Here is a 24251-nt window from a genome sequence, read left to right on the forward strand (position 1 = left end):
TATGCTATTTTGCTTTTCACAAGTATCCAAGTAGTATCTAGTAGCCTTGCCTACGTTATGTACGACGTCTCCTAGGTATCCTGTATTTTTTTTCTTTTCTTTTTCTTTCTTTGCCCGTGCACTTGAATGTTTGTATCTGACCCTGAAGATTGCTGTTTTTAGTTGTTCAATATATGCTGTTTTATTTTATTCCTCCGCTGGGTTTCTTGAATATAAGCAAACAAAATTGTATTGTGTGTGTTTTCTTTTTGCTTATTAATTTATTTCACTTATTCATTTTAAGGGATTTATAACAATTCTTGAAGCACTTAGTTGTGTTACTGGAAGTAACTCAGTGGTTCTATAATCAGGGGAGTGAATGAAGACAGTTTAGTTTAATTTGTTATTTTGCTTTTGTGTGTGTATCTTTGTGTTATTGTTTTTTTTGTTGTTTTTTTTAAAATGTGGGTATGGTTGAGTGTGTGTGTATATGGTGTTGGCTCTCATGTTCACCTCGTCTTCACTTTCACAATTTTTACCTTACAAGGTTAGTTAGCTCTATTTTCAATGATCACAAATATATATTTTATGGGTAAAGGTCTCCATGCTATCCATCTTAACATCCGTAGTTTACTCCCTAAAATTGATCAGCTTAGAGCATGGCTATCCTATAACAATCCCAATATAATCACTTTATCTGAAACTTGGCTTACTAATAATATTACTGATGCTATTATTCACCTTGAAAATTATGTAATGTATAGGGCTGACAGAGGATCCAGGGGAGGTGGAGTCGCTACTTATATTTCATCTAATCTGAGTTCACAGCTAATTATTCCTGAGGTGAAACCTGAGCTTTTTGAAGGCCTCTTTGTTAAGGTAATTCTTCATGAAAATAAACATTTGATAATAGGCAATATTTATCGACCACCTACAACTCCTAAATTAGAGTCTGTTAAGGACATTTTAGCTACGGTATCATTATTGGGAGACTCAAGAGAAATTATTCTGTTGGGGGATTTTAATTTAAATTGGAATGATTCTTCTACATTTACAGAACGTAATATGGTTAATGGTGCTAATTTGACTCAAATCATCACTGAGCCCACTAGAGTCGGCTCTAACTCTAAATCTCTCATTGACTGGATTCTTGTTTCTCATCCAAACAGAATAATGACTTCTGGAGTTCTCTCTGACTGCTTTAGCGATCATTCCATTATCCATTGTATCTGGAAAATTGCAACTCCTCATCTTCCACCTAAATATATCAAGGTACGGGAAACTAAATTATTTAATAATAATTTATTTGTTGATGACCTTCGAAGGATAAATTGGGACAGGCTTTACTTAATTCCTGATGTTGAAGCTGCATGGGATTTTTTTTATACTGAAGTTGGGCTAGTTATTGACAGACATGCTCCATGGAAATCCATTAAGGTTAAAGGCCATCATCTGCCTTGGGTTAATGGTGATCTTATTAATCTTTTTAAAAAGAGGGATAGGGCCTGGGTTAAACATAAACATACACAACTGCCTGATGACTGGGAGGAATGCAAACGATTACGAAATTTATGTACAACTCAAACAAGAAATGCTAAAGCTAACTATTACCGAGATAGTCTGTCAAATGATCTAAGTAACCCAAAGCAATTCTGGATGAGAGTTACCACCCTAGTTGGTAAGTCCAATAATACTTCAAATAATATGATAATTAATAATGAAATAACTAATGATCCAGCCGTGATTTCCAATGCCTTTAGTTTGCTTTTTTCTCAAACACCGCTTGTTCAACCTCCTGTTTTTGATGCAGACCCGAGGCTTAATAGCCAACCCTGCGGTAGCTCTTTCAAATTTAGACAGGTCAGATCAACGGATGTTCAACAGGCCATTAATAAGCTTTCCAATAGCAGTGGTCCTGGCCCTGATGGCCTTGAGGGTAAGTTTATTAAACTTGCCTCGCATGTGCTATCACCCCCACTGGCTGTGCTTTTTAACATGTCATTTGATACCTGTGAAGTGCCCCTCGCTTGGAAATGTACTAAAGTCATTCCTTTGCACAAAGGTGGAGACTTACAAGTTCTGAACAATTATAGGCCAATATCAATAATTAATAGTGTGGTTAAAGTCTTTGAGAAAATAATTTTTAATCAATTATCGGACTATCTATCTGATAATAATTTACTTACTCAATGCCAATCAGGTTTTAGAAAATATTTCTCCACTACCACTGCTCTCTTAAAACTCTCTAATGATATATTTTCTAGCTTTGATGACAATCTGTGTACTGGTGCGCCATTTTCTTAGATCTCTCCAAAGCGTTCGATTTAGTTGATCACTATCTTCTATTGGATAAATTGCATGCTATTGGCCTCTCGAGATCATCTTTACTCTGGTTTAATAGTTATTTTCATCATCGTCGTCAGGGTGTGTCCTACAGGGGTTGTCAGTCTGATTATACAGGCATAGTGAAAGGCATTCATCAAGGTTCTTCTCTGGGACCTTTATTATTTTCTATCTTTGTTAATGATGCCTTTATGCTGTACAGACTGTAATATTCATCTTTATGCCGATGATACAGTCATTTACTGTAGTAAACCTACCATCTCCGGGATAAACCTCTCTTTACAGCACGACTTCAATTCTGTACAGCAGTGGCTATTGGTTAATAAACTTCTCCTTAATAAATCAAAGTCCTTCTCTTTATTGTTTCATAGAAAAGCCTTGGATATAGGTGAAAACAACCTTAATCTTTTTTTTCTCGACTCCTCTCCTTTAGAGTCAACTGAGACCATTAAGTATCTTGGTGTTTGGCTGGAAACTGATTTATCTTTTAAAACTCATGTACAAGCAATGACAAACAAACTTAACTCTCGTCTTAAAATACTTTATCAATCTGTTAACTGTTTTAATTTTCTGGTCAGGAAAAGAATAGTCTTATAGCTGCTCCTGCCTATTTTGGACTATGCCGATATTATTTATCAGAACACTACTGCTTCTTGTTTGCATTCCATTGATGTGGTCTACAACAGTCTTTGCCGTTTTGTTCTCCGCTGTCCCTTTAGGACACACCGCTGTGTGTTGTACAGACAGTTGTCCTGGTTTGCCCCTTCTGCCAGGAGACAGTATCACTGGCTACAGTTTATTTTTAAAAGTTTTTACTTTAATTATCCAGTTTATCTCAAGCAACACTTAGTGCTTTATAATTCGCTATACAGCCTGCGACACAATGATCAGATCTTTTTTGTTGTTCCTAGAGTTAAAAGACAGGTAGGGAAATATGCATTTTGTTTTAAGGCTCCATATGATTGGAATAATCTTCCATTTTCTATCCGTTCTTTAACTTCACTTACAGCGTTCCGAAGGGCTCTCGGGGAACATCTTCGGAACATTTGTCTTTGTTTCTAGTTTTGTTTGTTTGACCTTGGACTTTATTGGTCATGTGTTTACTATTTCTCATTTTTATGTCCTCATTTTTATTTATTTATTTATTATTATTATTGTTTTTTATCATCATCAATGTTCTTGTTTGTGTTACTCTTAGTCCTTGATCTTGTGCAATGCTAGTCATGTGGTTGTTTTTTTTTGTCATGTCACTTGTGGGGTTCGTGCTGGGTGGGGTGGGGTTGAGCATTGTGAGCTGGTGTGAGTGTGTTGTTGTGTTTTGTTGTGCTGTCTTTGACCGTGATATTTGCTCTGCTGTTTTGGTTATTTTTTGCTTTGATGTACTGGAGGACCCCCTCGAAAACGAGATGTCTCATCTCAAGGGGTTAATCCTCGCAATAAAGATATGTTAATAAATAAATAAATAAATATACACTGGCTCGCCTTCATGGTTTAAAATGTAATTATTTCCAATATTGTGCGCAAATTTCCTTTAATAAACATGATTGCAATGACATTTGATTTGCCTGTGTTCTTAATAATAATTTATTATTATTTTATTTTATAATTTTATAATAATTTGATAATTGGCCATATGTTTCAAGTGACTGCATCAGTTTTGGTAATGAATATGTTGGCTGCCCTAAATATATCAGAATATCATCTGCATAACAAGCGAGTTTGTGTTCTGTTCCTTTAATGTTAATGATATCCTCGTTCTGTCTGATGTGTCGAGCTAATGGCTTCAAATATAGTGCGGAAAGTAATGGTGACCGTGCACAACCCTGCCTCGAACCCCTTTCTAGGGTAAAACTATTTGATTATTATCCATTGATTTTGATCTTAGCTGTGGGTTTATCATATAGAGGCTGTATAGTTTTTATAATTGTGTCGTGTAATCCAAATAAAAGTCCAATTAACTGAATCAAATGCTTTTTCAGCATCTATGCTTATCACTATTCCATATATTTTTTTTGTATATGATTCATGATGTGTAGTGTCCTTCGTATATTCTATTGTGTCTGACGTTGTCGTACGAAGCCTGTCTGATCATTATGTATCAATTTAGGTAAAAATTTGGTAACTTTATAATAACTGCACACTATTAATCATTAGTTAAGCATTAGTAAACAGTTCATTCGTCATTTATAAAGCATTAATAGACATTAATAAGCAGTTTATAAATACAGCTATAAATGCTTTAATCTTGATATATCTTTAATCTATAAGCATATCTATAATGTGTTTATTAATTGTATTTTCATAATTTATTAATGATCACTTTATCATTTTTAAATGAAGTATTGCATTATTTACAAACCAGTTATTTAGGTGTTGTCATTGATTCATAAGATCACTTAGAAAGTGTAAGTAAATGTAGTAAATGCAGGTAGTTATAAAGCATTTAGTTGTGGTCAGTTAACTATTTTGTGAGCTCATCTAAAGTGAGGACTAGTTATGCCTTATAAAGCTTTTACAAAGGAGATTTAACAGTGATCTTCTAAACAGAAAAAGGAAAGAAACACAACACACTGATACAGAACATAGAAATATTTAACAGCCTTTAAATCTCCTTTGTAAATGCTTTACAAGGCATAACTAGTCCTCACTTTAGACAAGCTCACACACATAGCTAACTGACCACTACTAAATGCTTTATATCTACCTGAATTAACCCTGAATTACAGTAGAAATATGTGTTAATAAAGCATTTATTAACACACTAAGTAACTATTACTATATGTCTGAAAAATAAGATGTATAAATGTACATTTAAATAGTTTATTAATCATTTACTTACACTTTCTAAGTGATCATATGAACCACTGACAACTCCTAAATAACTGGTTTGTAAATAATGCAATACTTAATTTAGAAATGATAAAGTGATCATTAATAAATTATGAAAATACAATTATTAAACACACTATAGATATGCTTTTAAATCAAGAATACAGCATTTATAACTGTATTTATAAACTGCTTATTAATGTCTATTAATGCTTTATAAATGATGAATTAACGGTTTACTAATGCTTAACTAATGATTAATAGTGTGCAGTTATTATAAAGTGTTTTGGCCATGATAGAGGTGAATAATCTATAGTCCACGTTAAGAACTGATATTGGTCTAAAGGATCCACATTCATAATGCCTCCTGATGCAAAATGCAATGAAATGTCCAAAAATCACCCCCTCCATTTGCGGCTTGTACTTTCTCTCTGAACTTTGTCACAACACCTGCCTTTTTCCCCAATCATTGACGGCGCACCATCTGTAGCCAGGCTTACGGCGCGGGACCAGTCCGCCCCGGCTCTGTCCAGCGCTCCAACGACTGAGCGGAAAATGTCCTCAGCTGTTGTGGTGTCGGTCATAGGCACCAACAGAAGAAACTCCTCTGTGACAGTCAAAGTCTCATCAACTCCACGAATGAATATGGCCAGTTGAGCGACATCCGTAATATCAGTACTCTCATCAATTGCAACAGAAAATGCCAGAAATGACTCCACTTTACGTTTCAGTTGGCTGTCCAAATCTGCCGATAGTTGCGAAATCCTGTCTGCCACGGTATTTCTCGTCAAGCTAATATTGGCAAAAGCTTGTCGCTTCTCAGGACACACAATTTCAGCAGCCTTCAGCATGCAATTTTTGACGAACTCCCCCTCACGGTACGGCTTTGATGCTAATGCGATTTCGCTAGCAATTAGGTAGCTGGCTTTCACTGCAGCATCACTGGCCTCTCGGCTCCGGGTGAAAACAGATTGCTGTTTCCTCAGACCCACCAACATTTCATTTACCTTCTGTCTTCTCAGTTCTCCGTGCAAGCTGTTGTATTTTTCACCATGCTGAGTTTCATAGTGGCGCCGAATATTATATTCCTTAAGCACCGAAACTTGCAGCATGCACACCAGGCACACGGGTTTCCCATTCACCTCCGTGAACATATAGGAAGAGGTCTATTTTTCTTGAAGAATCTGACACTCTGTGTCCACTTTTCTCTTTTTTGACTGATGAGGGTGCAAGGGGCAACAGAAAAGTAAACTGATAGAACTAAACGCCACTCAGATCCTGAAGCTCAGTGCTACCATCTGCTGTTGAAGCGCCGAACATCCGCCGAAAATAAAAATGATTTTTTTCATATTACAGATTTATTCCCCGGGCCGGACTGAACCCCCTGGCGTTTAACACCCCTGGTTTAGACATTATGTCTGAAAATCAGTATCCTACGGAGAAAATTAATGGGATTTTGCTGGTCTGTTGGGGCCCCCCTTGGAGGGCGGGGCCTGTTTCAATTTAAACGGGTGAAACATAGGTAAGGCCGCCTCTGATCCCAGGGAGGAACATGCACCTGTTACATGTTCATATATCCCAGACAACACTGGAAGAGCAGGGCACAATTTGGCTAAACTCCATATGGATCATGTTTTTTCTCCTCTGAGTGGGATGCATGGTTCGGATCAATATTGGGGCCACTGTGGAATCATTTGAAAGCACCTTTATTAGTTACAGTTTCAGGAGTGTTTCTCATCAGACTCTTGTACATTGGTTTGTTTTGTGAGACACTCGACTGTCGTAAGGCTTTCATCCAACGTCAGACACACACTCTCAACTGACGCTGGTACGACAGAGAAGACCTGTTTCCTTTTCATGGTCACTACGAGTTACGTCAGTGACGACGAAATAGGGGTTTCGCTTAGAAGCCTATCACCTTCGAGTATTACAAAACGAGCCAATGGCAGTGGAAATGCCATGGGTTTGCGGAATTTGTATGCGTAACTTCGGCCTACCTCGTGGGTATATAAGGAAGTTCAAGGGATCCCGTTCAAGATGCTCATGGCCAAACGCATTTTCGAATGCATCCAGCCGCAGGATTGGTTCGTAGCGATTGACCTGAAGGACTCTTTATCTTCAGTTTAAATGTTTGATAGAATGTACTGTGAGCCCTCTGAGCATCAGAAATCCTTGAAACCTGGCACGTTTCTTCAAAATCAGTTGTTCTCCATATCTACACAGTTTTGTGAAGTTTCTACTTTGTGCACACAATATATAGACATGTTACTCACAATGGGCCATACCAGAAATATATAAAAAATTGTATCTGCTTAACGGTTTCATCGGTCAAAATTCTTTTGACAACTTTTTGCCATGCGGGTCCTTAGTCCCTCAAACGGTCTATGAGGAATTCGAAAAAGTGGAATTTTCAAATAATCACAAATATTTAACAAATTATTTGATTGACAGCAGTGGTTTTTGAGGCAAAGTTGTTCAGTATGAGGAGATCTATCAAATGATAGGCATATTGTGTGGATGTGTAAAACACTACGTGATTACAGAGACATAAAACTCGTTAGTGCCACCTAGTGGCCGATTTCTTTCAAAAATTTTACAGACCTCTAGGGCCATGAGTTGAACATGCCCACCATGTTTTGTTCCGATCAACCTTCGTTAACCTTGTGTAATAGGTGCTCAAACTTCACTGGCTAATGGCGGCCAAGTTTTTCGAGATTCGCCAATGTCCTCATAGAAAGGCATGGCACCCTGGACAAAGACACTGCATGCCCATTTTCAAGTCAATCGGACTAACAGTAGCTTAGTTGTAAGCTGTTTTATGCCTTTTTCGTATTTTAGTGCCACCAAGTGGTGAACCGCTGTGGATTTTTTTGTGTGACCACAAAATGAGCTCGTACATGAGTATAACAAGTTTGGTGAAAATATCTCAATGCTTTCAAGAGTTATAGCCATTTTAGTGAAAGTGGCCCCGCCTACTTCAAACGTTTTGGCGTCCCATGGCGAGCGTGAATCACTGATCATAATTCTTTTGACAACATTTTGCCATGAGGGTCCCTTGATGATGCATGACAAGTTTCAAGTGAATTTGACAAACGGACTATGAGGAGTTCAAAAAGTAGATTTTTCTGAAATCAGAGATATACAGAGTAATCGTGATCCATGATGTACACAACAGCTATAACCACCACTTTCGCATTTGTCCAAGTGATATTGCGGAAACCAAGGATAGCACGGATATTGCGTCATTGACAGGCAACATTTAACATTAAAAATTGGAATTTCTCTGAAATTAAAATAATAGTTTTGTTTTTCATGCTTCTAGAGGACCAGTGGTTACGTTCACACTGTAGATTATAAAGAGTGATAACTGCATTTAAATGTGGGAGTTAATCCACTAAATTTTTGTCCTGTGAGTCATGAAATTGCGATGACTGACATAGTAACCATAGCAACATGAGAAAGTGATAACCATTGCAACATTTTGGCTTCTAATAATGTTATGATTTTTGTTACATTTACACTTTATTCATAAGTTTACATACACCTTGCAGAATCTCCAAAATGTTATTTTTATTTATTTATTAATAAGAAGGATCATAAAAACATTGTTTCTATTCAGTACCGACCTGAAAAAGCTTTGCCACATAACATATGTTTAATAGCCTAGTCCACAAGATAAAATACAAACACACAATATAAGACACATTACATAGGCTTGATTTTAAATATTGTGTGTCATTAACTGAAGTATCCACAAGGTTTTTTTTTTTTTTTTTTTAATGGTTCCACAAACATAAACAAAAGAGTATTCAGTCTACAGGCACTATGACACCACAAGCTTAATACACTAAACCGACTACGCCACCCCGTAAATTGGCCGGGGACCCACAGGTACATCAAGTGCACACAGATACGCAGTGGCTGAGACAGATATCAGACAATGATAAAGCGTTTCACAATTTTATTCCTAACCACATACAATAAAATACAAAACTAGTAAATTTTAATATACAAACATTAAAATGAATACATCAACCATAGAACATGTTTCACACACACAGTTTCACCATTTCAGAATTGGGGGATTTGTCTTGACTATCCAATAAACACTGCAACTACTCGTGCTCTCACCACACAACACCAAACCACCCGCTGTGAACACTGCAGACCAATAGCCGAACCCCCACCACACACAGAGGACTCTGGCTAGTACTAGGACCCCAATTCTGAATGGAAAGCAAAACAATATGAGACACAAGCAAACACACACATACACATTCCACGTAATGGTCTGTCGATTAAACACTTATCACATGCTGCCAGAAAGAATCAGTTTGTCGCACAATGATGGCAACCGCTTACTGGCTGATACTCGTTAACTGTTGTCAGCCCAGAGCCATCCTATAAAGTTTAACCCCAGATTAGATTACAAAAGAACATTTAAAACACACAAAAACAACTTTGAAAAACAAACAAAATTCAAAGAGACATAATATCCACAATGAAACACAATAGTAGTGACAAAACACATAGCTTTGATTGATACTTTTAAACTAGATCTAAATACTGTGTGCTGGTTGGTGGATTTTTTAACTAATAGATCCCAAAGAGTACGGGTCAATGGAGCGGTGTCGAATATTTTGATGTCCTCCACGGGTACGCCACAAGGTTGCGTTTTGTCTCCTCTTTTGTTTTCTTTATACACCGATGATTGTCGTAGTGTTTTTAATGGGAGATACATTGTTAAATTTGCGGACGACTCTGTGATTGTGAGTCTGAGCCAGATGTTGGGCCAGTGATCGATAATTTTATTCAATGGTGTGATGATTCATTTTTAAATATTAATGCTTCAAAAACAAAAGAGATGCTTATTGACTTCCGTAAGAAGAGCTCTGCACCTGTGTTGCCTTCTATCATAAAGGGACAGCAGGTAGAAGTAGTCAAACAATATAAATATTTAGGGACTATAATTGACGATAAACTACAATTTGAGGAAAACACCGATATAATTAGAGGAAAAGCTCTTCAGCGTATGCATTTTTTAAGGAAACTTCGACTTTTTAACATGGATGTTTCTTTTATGAAAATGTTTTATACATGCTTCATTGAAGCCATTTTAAGTTTTTCCATCGTCTGCTGGTATGGTAACCTTAATTTAAAGAACAGGAGGAAGCTGACAAGCATTGTGACAATGTGCAGTAAGATAGTGGGGACCGATTTAAGGACTATCTCACAGATTTATGAGTGCAGGACAATTAGGAAGGGCCAGGTAGTGCTTTCTGATGTTACTCATCCATTGTGTGCTGAATTTCAACTCCTTCCTTCAGGGCGGAGATTTAGACTCCCCTTGTGTAAATCAAATAGACATAGAAATTCTTTCATACCGGCGGCAATTAAGTTTTTAAACGATTTTTTGTAATTCAAGGTAATTGATGTGTTGTGTTGTGTTGTTAATATGTGTATGTGTATACGCTCCTACTGCTGTCTATACAAAGAATTGCCTTTAAGGACAATAAAGTTTAACTAACTAAGCTTCTCGCCACTGTACTCCTCAAGTCCTAAGGTCGATACTGGAAACAACTCAATTTAAATGGCTTGTTTAACTAATTGGACAGATTGTATTCTTAGTCAGAATGCAACCAAATACATATTACATTTATGTACCTCAATCAGGGTTTGTATGAACACTATATTAGTGTTGAAAAAACTCCCTTGGTGTTAATCTATTGACACACCTAGTGTAGTTTCAACACACCTGGTGTAAATGGAGCTTGTGAGGGGGAAAAAACACAGTTTTGCTGTTAATGGTCCAAAACCCAAGGCGCACAAAGCAGTGTGAGCGATCACACAGAGCGAGCAGTGCGCTGCGTTTTTTTGTTGTTGCTATAGGCAACCACTGAAACAGCTGTCCTTTCAGTCAAGTAAACGTCAAATCAGCCTTTTATTATCGTTATTTACTTTCTGTTAACATTGTGGTAGTTACTGTTCGTGAAGTCGTTAAGCTCCTGCTAACCCGCGAGAGAGTTTATCCTCCATCATCGCACTCTCCTGGCGTTCAAGGCAACTGTAGCTTTCATTACTACAACGGAAGGCCCACCTCTCCATTCATTTGATTGGACAGTGGAAAAAAACGCGATGACGTCGGGCGCTTTTTCTGCTCGGAGTTGCTTTTTCTTCAACTGCAAAAACACGAGGCGCAGCCGGCGGTAAAACGCGAGGCGCCTGGATCGCATAAACAGAGTACAGAACGCTTACTGCCATAGGAAAACAATTAAAAAATGGTGCCTCTCACTGCAAAAAACGCATTAGTTGTGATTGGGGCCTAAGGCCGTGTGTCCACCAAAATGTTTTTAGCCAGCTGAAAACGCTAGACGCTCTGCTGAAAACGCATAGCTGTGGGCGCTTGAGAGCGTTTTGGTAGCGCAGCGTTTTTTCAGTTGAGACGCTTCGTTGCTATGATACAGAATTAGAGGTCTGCTACCCGACCCGAGCCCGACGGGTCCCGAAAAATGTCGGGTTCGGGTTAATGTTTAATGAACAGCCTCGGGTTCGGGTCGGGTTCGGGTTTGTAACTAAGAAAAACTAAATAGGCTATATATAGTTTTCGTGCCGTGTGCTTTGCCTGCTTTCTGTGTTGTGGTGACCGGCACGCGCGAGAGAGAAAGTAGGCTACATGCGTGCGCAGATGTGCAATGTGCATACACAGACTGTCGATGCCGTTCTCTTCCTTCATAAATCAAACTGAGAAGGATATATTTGTTTAAATAGCTCTGAAAGCGGCACTACAATTAAAACTTTCACAGACTTTCACTTTAATTTTAAAACACCAAATATTAAGAATTGGCAAAATAATATGATTGATCTAAAATTGTAGCCTATCTCTCCCCTCACATGCTCACCGGCAAGACTCACCGACATTAAATTTCTTTGTAGGCTAATAGGCCTATGTGTTGTAACCCAGTCATTAAAAAAACGATTTAGTTTCATATTCATGTTTAAATAAAATAATATATATTTTTTAAATTTCATGTTGAGATTATATGAAAAGTGAAAAGCATGAATAAGATAAGATGATCCCGAAAATATCGGGAGACAAATGGAGTGGGCAGACATGATTTTGACCACTTCATTAAGTTTGTTTTTTAGAAAGCCTGTCTTTAAAGTGAATTTTGTTTTGTATTAATTGTATCTTAATTTTAATCAATGTTTCATTAACCAATTTCTTGAATTTAATAAATGAGAGGCTAAATAGGCTAAAGCAGACAATATAATCAGGACACGGAGTAGCCGGCGCGTGAACTGGAGCTGGACTGGTCCGAAACACAGCGTATAGGCTATAAGCTACTTGCCTCACAGACTTGAGACATATATTATATATATAGAAAGCATGAAATGTATACTTTTAAACAAAACAATTCAAAACGAAAGAAAACAGACTGTGCTCTGCTTATGTAATGAAATGTGAATTTCTCTCTGGCGCGTTCACTACTGCGAAGATCGCGTCAGCATCGTCAACTTCATCTTTGACACAGAAAACACTTGATTATTAATAAACAATTGAAATGTCTCCTTGATATATTTGACATACTAATAATCATTAGGCTACTTTTCCCTGACAGCTTTTAGGCGCGTTATTGGCAGCGCACCCTTAGCCTATGTTACATGAACACGTTACCACCGCTATAATATTATTCTTTGGTGTTCAGTTTATACAGGTTTTCTAATTGTTATTTAATATATATATTTTTTTATATATATATTTTTTTTTTACATTGTATCTCGAAAAAAAAAATACAGACCGACCTACCGACCTTTTTTTTCTTTTTCTGGCTGTTACGGCAAACCAAAATATTTTTAAGGATGGCCTTACCGTTTCAAGCAATCATTAAAGGGGCTATATGCAACTTTTTCCCCCAAAAAAACGTAACAATAGCCTTTTTATTTTACCATTTATGACTCAAACATCTCCTGATGAGCATACTGACACCTTGTCCGCTCACAGTGGGTGCACCTATAAGCCTGTTACCTATTTTTCCTATTTTCTGTCGGGTCGGATTTTTCCCGCCCTGTCTGCGGATGTGACGTCAAGCGCGTTCATGTTAAACGTTTCAGATCACTCTGCCACCACCGCTAGTCAGCAAGTAGCCTACACTCGCAAGCAGTGCAATGGATGATAAGAGAACACTTATCTCAAACAACATATGTATTTGACTGTTCTTACCTCAGTAAACATAATATTGACCTCCTTGCAGCAGATGACTTGTGAAGTGTGCACGTACGAGCGCGCGCTGCGAGAGCGAGCAGAAAGGAAGAGCAGTTCTGTTTTTTGGCCACGGGTGTCAATCGCGAGTTTAAATTTCAGAAAAACGCATATAGCCCCTTTAAGTACAACATATTGCAAAAATGGTAGTCTCGGTAGGCTGGTGTGAGAAACAGAGTGGACCTCGGGTTCGGGTCGGGTTCGGGCTTAACATGTAAAAGTAATTGTCGGGTCGGGTCGGGTTAAATGATCGCGGGTACGGGCCGGGTTCGGGCTTCAGTTTAAAGCCCGTGCAGACCTCTATACAGAATATCCGCAGCACACTTGTAACTGAGTTAGCAGATAATTTGTTTCATACTAAAAAATTTTTTTCCATTCATTTTGTTCGGTTAGGTCTGCTGGTTGATGTCGTTGTAGCGACTGGGCTATTTGAATCATTCGTTCGTTTGATTCTGAATTAACAAATTCGGACTCTCTGTGCTTTCTAAGCACATTCCTCCCCAAAACGTTCTTTGCTAAGCTTACTAAAGCTTGTAACCTCTTGACTTCAAAATTACAAATCATACGCCGGCTCCAGAGAGACTGGAGCAAATGGACTTTTCTGACACTTCTGGCATCTCAGAGATACTCCAGAAACCTGAAACCAACATTCTTCTTCCCTGTGGGGAGCTTCAAAAGGACCCACAGAGAGATAACGAAACTTTCTATGTGACATACACACACATACACACACACACACACACACACACACACACACACACACACACACACACACACACACACACACACACACACACACACAAAACATCCTTTGGGTGCAACTTCATATAGAAATATGGCTCTTGAATGTATACCTTCCGATGTGTATGTGTGATTAGTTTTGCTTTATAATAGAGGTGTGGTTTTGAAAAGTATTCTTTAATCAATAGTGTTTTAGTTAGAGAATGTTCACCAACATTCTCTGGCAATTGCCCCCCCCCCCTCCCCCACTTTATTTTATTGCCTAATGGAATGTCAAGCAACAGAGATTTTAGGAGTGGAGCAGAATTAAAGTGTTAATCTTTCCTCCTACTTAAATCCTACATTTCCTATATGTATAACCACTAAAGAAATGTAAACATGGATGTAATTTCCCATCTCATAATTTTTCTTTTACGTGGTGTAGTTTGTGTATTCTGGTAAACTTTGGTAATAAGGTTAGACAAATCAGGTGTGTACCGTGTTTAGTTCCTTAAGCTTCATCTCCATTTGTAGCCTAGTGTACAACACATTTTGGGTAAACCTTATGTCTAGCCATGTAACGAACTTTAAAATGTTTGTAATTATGCATATCTTATGTAACTTGGTGTTCCTACAATCTTCCTATGACAAGTTTCATATCTCTGTAATCCTCGCAATCTAAAAGAGTCGAATTTCGATAGCAGAATGCAGTAATGTACACTGTTTCACACATTTCATATTTCTGGAGCCGAAAGGCTCAAGTCAAACTTCACTGTAATTCGAGCCAAGAGGCTGTTCCCAACAAACACAGGAATCTTCCCGCTCGAAAAATCTCGACAGATGATTTGCCCTTCCCGTAAAATGGGGCGGGATTCCCTCAAAAGACGGAACTTGCCTGTTTCTCACTCTCTCTCTCTCCTTTGGAAAACTCTCTCCTGCACTTTTACGAACCCTCTTTGTCAGCGAGAAGATCCATATGGCTCCCTTTTTGGGAGCGTTCTCCGTTTTTCTTTTTCTATTAAGTCTTTTCTTTATTTTCGTCTTCGGACTCTCCCTACGTTCAGCGAAGCAAACGTAGCCGGCAACTTCAACTTTAAAGAGACTTGAACATCCCGCGACCGCGCTCGCCAGGAAGAGACGAAAGAGCATGCCCTGCTCTTAAAGAAACACACGCATGACTCTGCGTTCTTCAGCAACAAAGAGAACCATTTTGCAAGATAAGTTTATTGAACTTTCAATGTAATCTGATTTCTTGTTGGCTCTCAAAGGTTACCTGGTCTGCGATTTTGCCTAACTGTGATCTTTCTTTGATCGCACATGTTAGTTTCACTTTCTCTCATCTCTCTCATTTTCCGGTCTCATCTCTCTCATTGTCCGATCTCTCTCTCTCTCATTTTCGTTATTCGTTTAGTCTTGTATTTTGTTTACGTGTCCTGTACATACATATTTACTCGTGTAAATTGTAGTATTTTGTATTCCTTAGTTCGTTGTAGGCTATTAGTCCAATTATTAAAATTCCATATATCCTTGATTGCATCTTGTCTTAAATGCTCATTTTACGAAGTCAATGATTTGTTGATCCAAGCTGCATGCTTTATCTTGTTACGATTTAAGTAACCTAATTTTATAAACACAGCGAGTTGGGGTTTTTTTCAAGGCCAGAAAAAAATACTTTTTCTTGCGTTTGTAAGAAGGATAATTTTCTTTGAGCAGTCGATAAGTTAATCTTACGTTTAATGTTTGCTGGACAAACAGATTGTTTGATAACTAAATTAATTCCATTGAAAGTTATCCCATAACTTCGATTTGAAATAAGATTATTGATATATGAATGAGGAATTATAATTCGTTGTGATTGGTTATTCATATATACATATCGATCTAGTTTCAGTTTCGATAAATTAATGTAACCGTAATATGCAAAATATTAATCATATTCATGATTAATTATTAAAATTCCCTATAGATCATTTGAGCTAATGTTAAATGTACTACTAATGCCAGTGCGGCTACATCGTTGTACAGAAGGAATGTTGTGACAGTTGGTCGGTGTGATATTAGTCCCGCCCCACCTCCACTGTGATTGGACGGCTGGGTAAAAAGTGAGAGTGATGAGCGCTGCGTTTTACCCAAAGTTGAACATTCTCCAACTCTCAGCGACCTGTAAAAAACCGCTCAGCGCCTCGTTACGCTCATGGCATTTTAATAACGCGGCGCACCCATTGAAAACAATTGAAAAAACACGCCAGCCGCGTGAAAAAACGCTTTGGTGGACACACGCCCTAACAGTGTTTTCTCTATGAAGTGTAAAAAAAGTAACACTACTTAAAGTGTAAGTTTAACTTGATTTAGTGTGTACCTATAAACACAGAAAAAGTTTTAATTTCCACACTCTGAGCCCTCATTGGAGGAAACACACGATGTTGTCAGTATGCGTCTCCAAGATTGACAGATGAACGAGACAATTAAATACCCGCATCAACCTGCTGAAAACCAAAGTAAAGAGCAAGAGACAGAGGGAGAGAGAACAAACTCCAAAACACAAGTCACACTTATCACACGGGACGTAACAGCCACCTACAGATCATGAGGTGTTTGGATCTCAGCAGTATTGCAGGAAGACTCAAAATGCATTAGGAACAAAAATATGTCTTCAAACTAATCAGATGCATATGTCATTTCACCACAAAATTGGTTTTGGTTAAAAATTATTTAATGGATTGCAATGTTTATGAACAATAAATAAAGCAATAGGGTTGAAGTGCACGGTTTCTCTCGATCGATTAGAAAAGGAATAAACCTCCCCTTTTAATCCTATCAAAATTTAATTTGGATCGAGCTCAATCGGATCGATTAAGGTGTGTATATGAAGTCCGATGCATGGGCGTCAGTTTGGTTTGAAATGTGCTGGGGACAGAGACGCATTCGGAAGTGCATTTTCAGAAGTGCTGGGTACAATGATGCATTCATTTTTTTTCCTCTTTCGCGCAGGTCATGTTTTGAAAGACGATGTCCTGTAGCTTAGGCATGGCCCCACTTTTCAACAGGCCCACCCAAAACTTAAAAAAAACAAAAAAAACAAAAAAAACATTTACTATATTCTAATTGTGTCAAGAATTATAAAAAATCGTCATTAAGCTCATAATTTGTGCTCAAATAGTCTAAATGTTTAGTTTTAAAAACCATTTTAAAAAGCTGGTTATATTTTGATGTTTCTGTGCAAGTTCAGCAGACAGTGGTTCGGGTTTGTTCCGATCAGAGCTCGTGAGCGGAGAGGGCATTTCTGAATATTCCACTCCGCTCGCTCATTCAGCTCAGGGTCGCTCGCTCAACACAGATGTCCTGCTGGTTCGAAAATATGTGGAATAAGGGCTGCCTCTGACTAAAGTTTTTTTCCTAGTCGGCTAGTAGTTGTTCATTTAAGCCATTAGTGGACAAATCCCCTTTATATTAATTTAATTACTTATATAGCCTACAGGATAATGAGCATTTACGTAATATAGCCGCACTCAAGCACACGACCGCACGCATAAAGCCTGCCACAAAGAACCGGTAAAAGTAATGATTATGAATGTGTCTAAATTAGCAAGGAGACATTCAATTGTTTATTAATAAACTGGGGTTTTCTGTGTTGCTGCAAAGATGAAGTTGACGATGTGGACTCGCCATGAACGCCAGAGAGAAATGCACATTTCGGATTACATAATCAGAGAGTAGCCTATTACTTTTGGTTTCGATTATTTTGTTTAAAAGTAGACATTTCAAGCTTTCTAAAATAGATAGCCTGTTTCTCAAATCTGTGAGGCACAAGCTGAGTTTCGGCCCCCTCCAGTTCACGTCCAATGCTAGTGATCGTGCCGGTGCCTTACATTGTCTGCTGTATATTAGCTTATTATTTATTAAAAATACAGGCAATTGGTTGATAAAACATTGATCAAAATTAAGATACAATTTATACAAAACGAAAATCTTTTAAAAAGAGTCTTTCTACAGTGGTCAAAATCATGTTTTACCCACTCCATGTCTCCAGACAAATTGTGCATCTCATGATGCATTATATCTTTATCATGCTTCATGCTCACTTTCATAATCAATATTGACGTAACATTTTCCAACCCAACGCCTAGCAATGATATACCTTTAGTGGTAGTATACCTTTAGTTAACCCTCTGGGGTCTGGGCTGTTTTTGGGGCCCTTGAGATGTTCTGACATGCCCTGACATTTGTGCTTTTTTCAGTTGCTTATAAACATGTTAATGGCAAAGGTGCAAATTCACTCTATAAAGCACAAACAGGGCTACCATAATATGTGAGCCACGTGTATGTACATGTTTTCATTTTTGAGAGAATAATGTTTATGCATGGTTATTGAAAAAACTTAAAACTAAAATTTCTGAAATAAGGCCACAAAACACATAGTAAATATGTGGCAATAAGACTTTTGACTAATGGATGTCCTCGCCTAGAGTTTTTTCTTCAAAATTATGTGAAAATAGTCTTGCTTTATCGTTCACATAAAACCATACATTGATTTAAAGTGATGTAAAACAGGTTTTGCTTGGAAAGCCAATATGCGAGGGGGGCGTGAACGAGGAGTGGTTTACACCTTAGAATACAATGTCCCACCCACTCTGCATAATGAGCCATTCATTCAGGTGTGACACTGACTGAGCCACAATGCAAGGACAAAAGAGATATTTAGAAGAAGACTTATATTGACCATTTAAGATTTTGCTTACATCTATCTTGTAAATATGTTTTGCTATTTTATTAAAAAGGTTACAATTACAACAATAATTACAATTTCAACAATATTTCAAGTGTACTCTTTTCTTTGTAAAAAAAAAAAATGATTATAGGCCTACATTTTATCTATGTATTCATTACTTTCATATTTCGCCTGACTGTAACGTTGTTTTCATGAAATATTAGGGCATATTGTTAATTTGCAGTTTAATACGTTGCTTATACAAATAGCCTACATTTTATTTCAACATATTTCAGTCGATTTTTACTCATCTCAGTATAGCAATACAGTTTGCTAAAACATCATCATTCATTCACACACGCAATTTAAATTTAAACTGTCTTTGCCAGCTGTGGTAAACAGCGCGCATCTCTGCCGTTCATTCATTCATAAACAGAAACCCACATGAAGAAATTCACGTGAGAAGGAAAAAACTTACTAGTATTCCTCAGCTCGCTCCTCGATATACCCGCACTTCTGAGGGACATTTTCCATTATTATTATTCCTCACAGCGCTGCAAGACGGTGTAAACAAGTAATGATCTGAATAAACTTGTGTGTTTTCTCGAGCTGATATGGGGGCGTTCACAGGTTTGCGTGGATTGCCTCAGCCGTTTGCGTTTGAATAGCGCGCGCTCTCCGTGGGCGTCACATTACTTTTGAATGAGCTCTAATTAGCTCGACTGGAATCGCTCTCTTTTAATACAGATTTCACAAGATGAGAATATTTGTTTATATAAATTACCTCATTTAAAAGAAGAGAATTCAAGCTTCATGCCTGTGTGTCTGAATGCCTGATTGACTGAGTATTCGCTGAGTTATTGTTCATTTTCGGACGCGTTTCAGAATGCACTGACAGAGAGAAGGCAGAACTCGCCTCGTTTTTATTTTTCTTTATTTGGCAAAAAGCACAACACTTTGTTTTTATTGTGAGTATACACAAAAATAATACACATTTAACAGAATCGATTGATGTATGAAACTTGTTTTGTAAAATCAAAGTCAAAAGAGTATTTCGGGTCTCAATTCAACTCATAAGGAAAAAAGCGAGCAGATCACGCCGGCGTGATTGCCGACCTCTGAGGGTTAAGTTATACCTTAAGAGTCTTCGTAGCGCGCTAAGAGACAACGTTATCGGAAAATGCAGCCCAGGTATGATTCGTATGATGCCTAATGGAGATTCCAAAGCGCTCTTCTTTGGTCAGAACCATGGAGAGCGATCGCGGATAGGTCTGTCCTATGCACCGAAACTTTTAACAATGCAACAAAATATTTAAAGAGCATCAAGCTATTAAAATCTATATTATGTATACGCACAGATAATATAACAATATATTAGTCAATACTTTTTATTAGGTTAAACAGTGATTAGATAACGTTTTTAATTAAACGTTTTTAATTTAAGGCCCACCCACAATTGGTCTGGCCCATCCAAAACTGGAATCCTGGCGCCATGCCTGCTGTAGCTTACTAATGTAAATAAATAAAAATGTATACAAAAATGTGATGATGTCTGACTCGTTTTATGAAGAAAGCCTTAATTTTTCAAAAAGCATTAGACATGTGACCCACTCTTCTGCTTCTATAGGCAAGTAGGCTTCCTTATACGCTGAGTTTCGATTCATTTATGAGACCAGCTCCAGTTCACGCGCCGGCGCCTCCGAGTCGTGCTTATCTATTGTCTGCTATATTTACTTATTATTTATTAAATCCAAGCAATTGGTTTATGAAACATTGATTAAAATTAAGATACAATTAATACAAAATGAAATTCACTTTAAAGAAAGGCAGCTGTTCTGTTTGAGGTCTCTGTGAAAGTTTTAAAGCAGTCTTTTAGTGCCGCTTTCAGAGCGGTCAAATCCGTAGCCAAGACCTAACACGTTGTTTTTTCCATCATAAATGCGAACACGAAAAATAAAATACAATTAATATTATAATGGATTTTTGTTGGGTCAGACAATGATTACCAAATTTCTCTCTCATATTGCTCCTCATAACCACTGAAAACGGTCAAAAAATCGAACCAAAAGTCAAATTACTATGGACGGAAGTTAAAAGTGGTGGGTACAAAATTACTCATGACAAAATCTGGTGGGTACGCGTACCCACCGTCCCCACCGAAATCGACGCCTCTGCGATTGAGACGTCAATCCCATTACTAACGGATTATTTGGTTGCATGTAAACGCAGCCTGAAGGATTTATGCCTTAATATGATTTTAAATTTTGAAAGACGGAATTATATTGCATTTTAAGGAATGTTAAAACAATTAGTAAACTAATGAAATTAGTAACAAGTAAAAATTATTTTAGAACGATAAAGTATTCATTATTAAACTTCAAATGTATAAATATCTCCATTGTTCATTGTTATTTCCTGCAGCCATGGAATCACAGACCATTGAAGTGGCAGCTCTAGGAAGACCTCTGCATCCTGGTATACTTTATGACTGCCGCAAGGATACCTTCATTCCAGGTGGTGTATTGTACCTACTAAAATGCTTTTTACTCTCTTTTTCACCCAAATGTGAATCAACAATGTGGTAATTTAGAGATTTAAGAGAAAACACATAACCATTAAATTAGTAGTCTTATAGATACAAAATCGGCATGTTGACATTGCGTCCTCACACGTTAATATTCAACAATATTATTGATCTGCCTGCATTGACATCATTATATGAGAACTGAACTGAGCTGGACGATGACGTCACATTTTTTTCCAGAGCTACTATATATATATATATAGCGTTGGCGCTATTTTCTTCTAGAAATAAACTTTGTTGCATTACTTTTCTGTTCTCTCTGTAAAGCTGTTTTGAAACTATCTGTATTGTAAAAAGTGCTATATAAATAAAGGTGACTTGACTTGACTTAACTGTTAAAGCCATGTCTCATTTCAGGTGTCACTCTGTGGGATAAGAAGTCACTGGATGCAGATTTGGACACCCGTCTACAGCCCATGACAGATTTGAAGTTCAGTAGCTCTGACTCTCTCTCTAGTAAGTCCAGTCTCCTGGATGTGAGTGCTTCCCTGAAGGCCAGCTTCTTGGGAGGGCTGGTGGAGGTGGGAGGATCTGCCAAGTTCCTGCGTGACACCAAATCCTCAAACCATCAGTCCAGAGTTACAATGTATTACAGTGAAACCACAAGATTTGAAAAGCTCACTATGAGCCATCTGGGAGTGAGACACATCACCTACCCTGAGGTCTTTGACCAGAAAACTGCAACTCATGTGGTCACAGGTGTACTATACGGAGCTAAGGCCGTCATGGTGTTTGATCGGAAATTTTCAGAAGACGAAGAAAAGCAGGAGATTGAGGGAGAACTGAATGTCATGGTCGAGAAGATTCCTAAATTTTCTATTGAGGGACAAGGAGCTGTAAATATGACAGATGCTCAAAAGAAAGTTGCTGAGAATATCACCTGCACATTTTATGGTGACGTCTGCCTTGAGCAGAACCCCACCACTTTCATGGAGGCCCTAGAGGTGTACAAGAAGCTCCCCACTATACTGAAGGAGAACCCACAGAATGCAGTTCCAATAAAAGTCAATCTCTATCCTCTTTCTCTACTGGATACAAAAGCTGCTAAGTTGGAGAGAGAAGTTAGCACAAGTCTGGTTTCCAACACTGAAGATATAATAGAGGGGCTGGGAGAAGTACAGAGGACTTGCCACGACCTGTCTAGTAAACCGATGGTAAATGTTTTTAAAGACATCAAAGAGAGGCTCCGTTTATTTCAGGGCTCTCTTAGCACTTACGAAACGGTGCTCCTGAAAGAAGTGGCCAAGGTCTTGCTTGCTATACGAGGAGGAGAGATGGAGCAAAATTCTTTGGAAGACATCCTGAAGATCCACAACAGCTCCCCCTTTAATGCTAGCATGCTTAACCAGTGGTTAGATCATGCAACGGCTGAAGTTAACCTCTTGAGTTTTCAAACCAAGATGCTGGAGAGAATCAATACTGAAGACTCAAACCGTCTCAACATCATCCTCTTTAATCCTGATATTGATGTTGTGGTGTGCTTGACCTTCACATCTCTGAAGTATGAAGACCCGTATCTTTCAGCCATGAAGAAGTTTCGGGAATCTGATGAGTTTAAAGAGCTAGATGTGGGAAAGAAACACAATTCTAGCACTTTTGCATCTGTAGAGTGGCACAACAATCCTGATGTCATCTCAAAGATGAGAAAGAACTTATCTCTTTTCAGAAGTTTTTCAGAGGCTAATAAAGACGAAAAGAGATATCGATTCATTATTTCTGCAATCTCTGATCCCTCCAATCCTGGCTCCTCTATCTATCTGTATGAATCAGGGAAGCTGACAGACACACAGTTCCAGCCCGTGTCGAAGCCTCCTCCACTAGAAGTGATCGAGGTCCTGGAGGACAGTGTGTCCCTGAAACTGCAGAAGTCCCCAACTGGAGAAACTGTGAGGTACAGAGTGGAGTACCAGCAGAAGAAAGCAGATTCTGGCGCTGAGAAACAGTGGATTATCAAAAACACAGCTGAGGAAGTCTTTACTCTGACTGGATTGGAGTTTGGAAAGCAGTACTCGATCCACTACAGGATAGTGGGTAAAGTGGGAGTGAGTGAAGCCAGTGAACCTATCGGCCCCATACAGACTTCAGGTGAGTGTCATATGCACATTTCTTTGCATTAATCTTTATCTAAAATATATATATATGTCTGTGTGCTCCCCCAAATGTCTCTGAGTTGTGTTTGAATGATGGTTGAATGAGGAGGACACCAAGTTGGTGGTCATCACAGCAGTGAAGCTTATTTATTTATTTGCATCAGTCACTCTGCAGCATACGGCAACATCTTTTCACAAGGAAAATAGAACTATTAGTTACATACAAAATTATAAAACGAAATAACACAGCCACATCAACCACAAATCACGGAGGATCTCAAACACACAAAAAAATAAGTTTCAGCATATGGCAAGCAATGTCAAATGTCAGATGCATCCAAAACTCAAAGAATCAAACCCAAAAATACTCAGCCAAGCATCAAACACAATACAATACACAAAACATATATACTATAAGAATAGCGAGCATTGCAACAGAAACCTGCTTCATTCCTTCGCCTCGCCTGAGTAGGTCGCCGGTTGGGCCATGGGACTGTCAGATGCAGAGAGTGAAACAGTGGTAACGGGTGGTTGGAATGATTGATGGAGAGCTTGAACCAGTTCAGCAAATGGATCCAGCGGTGGATTACTGACATCGCTTGAAGCCAAAAAGAAGAGTGCAACACAAAGGTAACTTCCACAAAGGTTGTTTATTCCAGGTAAGAGCAGGAAACAAGTGATGTAAGCAGGTGAGTGACTGAGTTAAATAAGTAGCAAACACTAATCATGTGAACAACA

The 24251-nt window shown here is 38.2% G+C and overlaps 1 protein-coding gene across 1 annotated transcript in view; it reads left to right on the forward strand.

Moving 5' to 3' along the window:
- LOC311094993 (neoverrucotoxin subunit beta-like) overlaps positions 1 to 23549 on the forward strand; it is a 34238-nt gene extending 10689 nt beyond the window's left edge. Inside the window, exons 3-4 of the mRNA XM_084133267.1 lie at positions 21261 to 21353; positions 21781 to 23549. Of these exons, the coding sequence (XP_083989393.1) occupies positions 21263 to 21353; positions 21781 to 23540 (1851 nt within the window). The 5' untranslated portion in view covers positions 21261 to 21262 and the 3' untranslated portion in view covers positions 23541 to 23549. The remainder of the gene's footprint in view (positions 1 to 21260; positions 21354 to 21780) is intronic.
- Positions 23550 to 24251: the final 702 nt, after the last annotated feature.

This window comes from Abramis brama (assembly GCF_963993115.1).
Source record: "Abramis brama genome assembly, chromosome: 1".
In the NCBI taxonomy this organism is placed as follows: Eukaryota; Metazoa; Chordata; class Actinopteri; order Cypriniformes; family Leuciscidae; genus Abramis; species Abramis brama.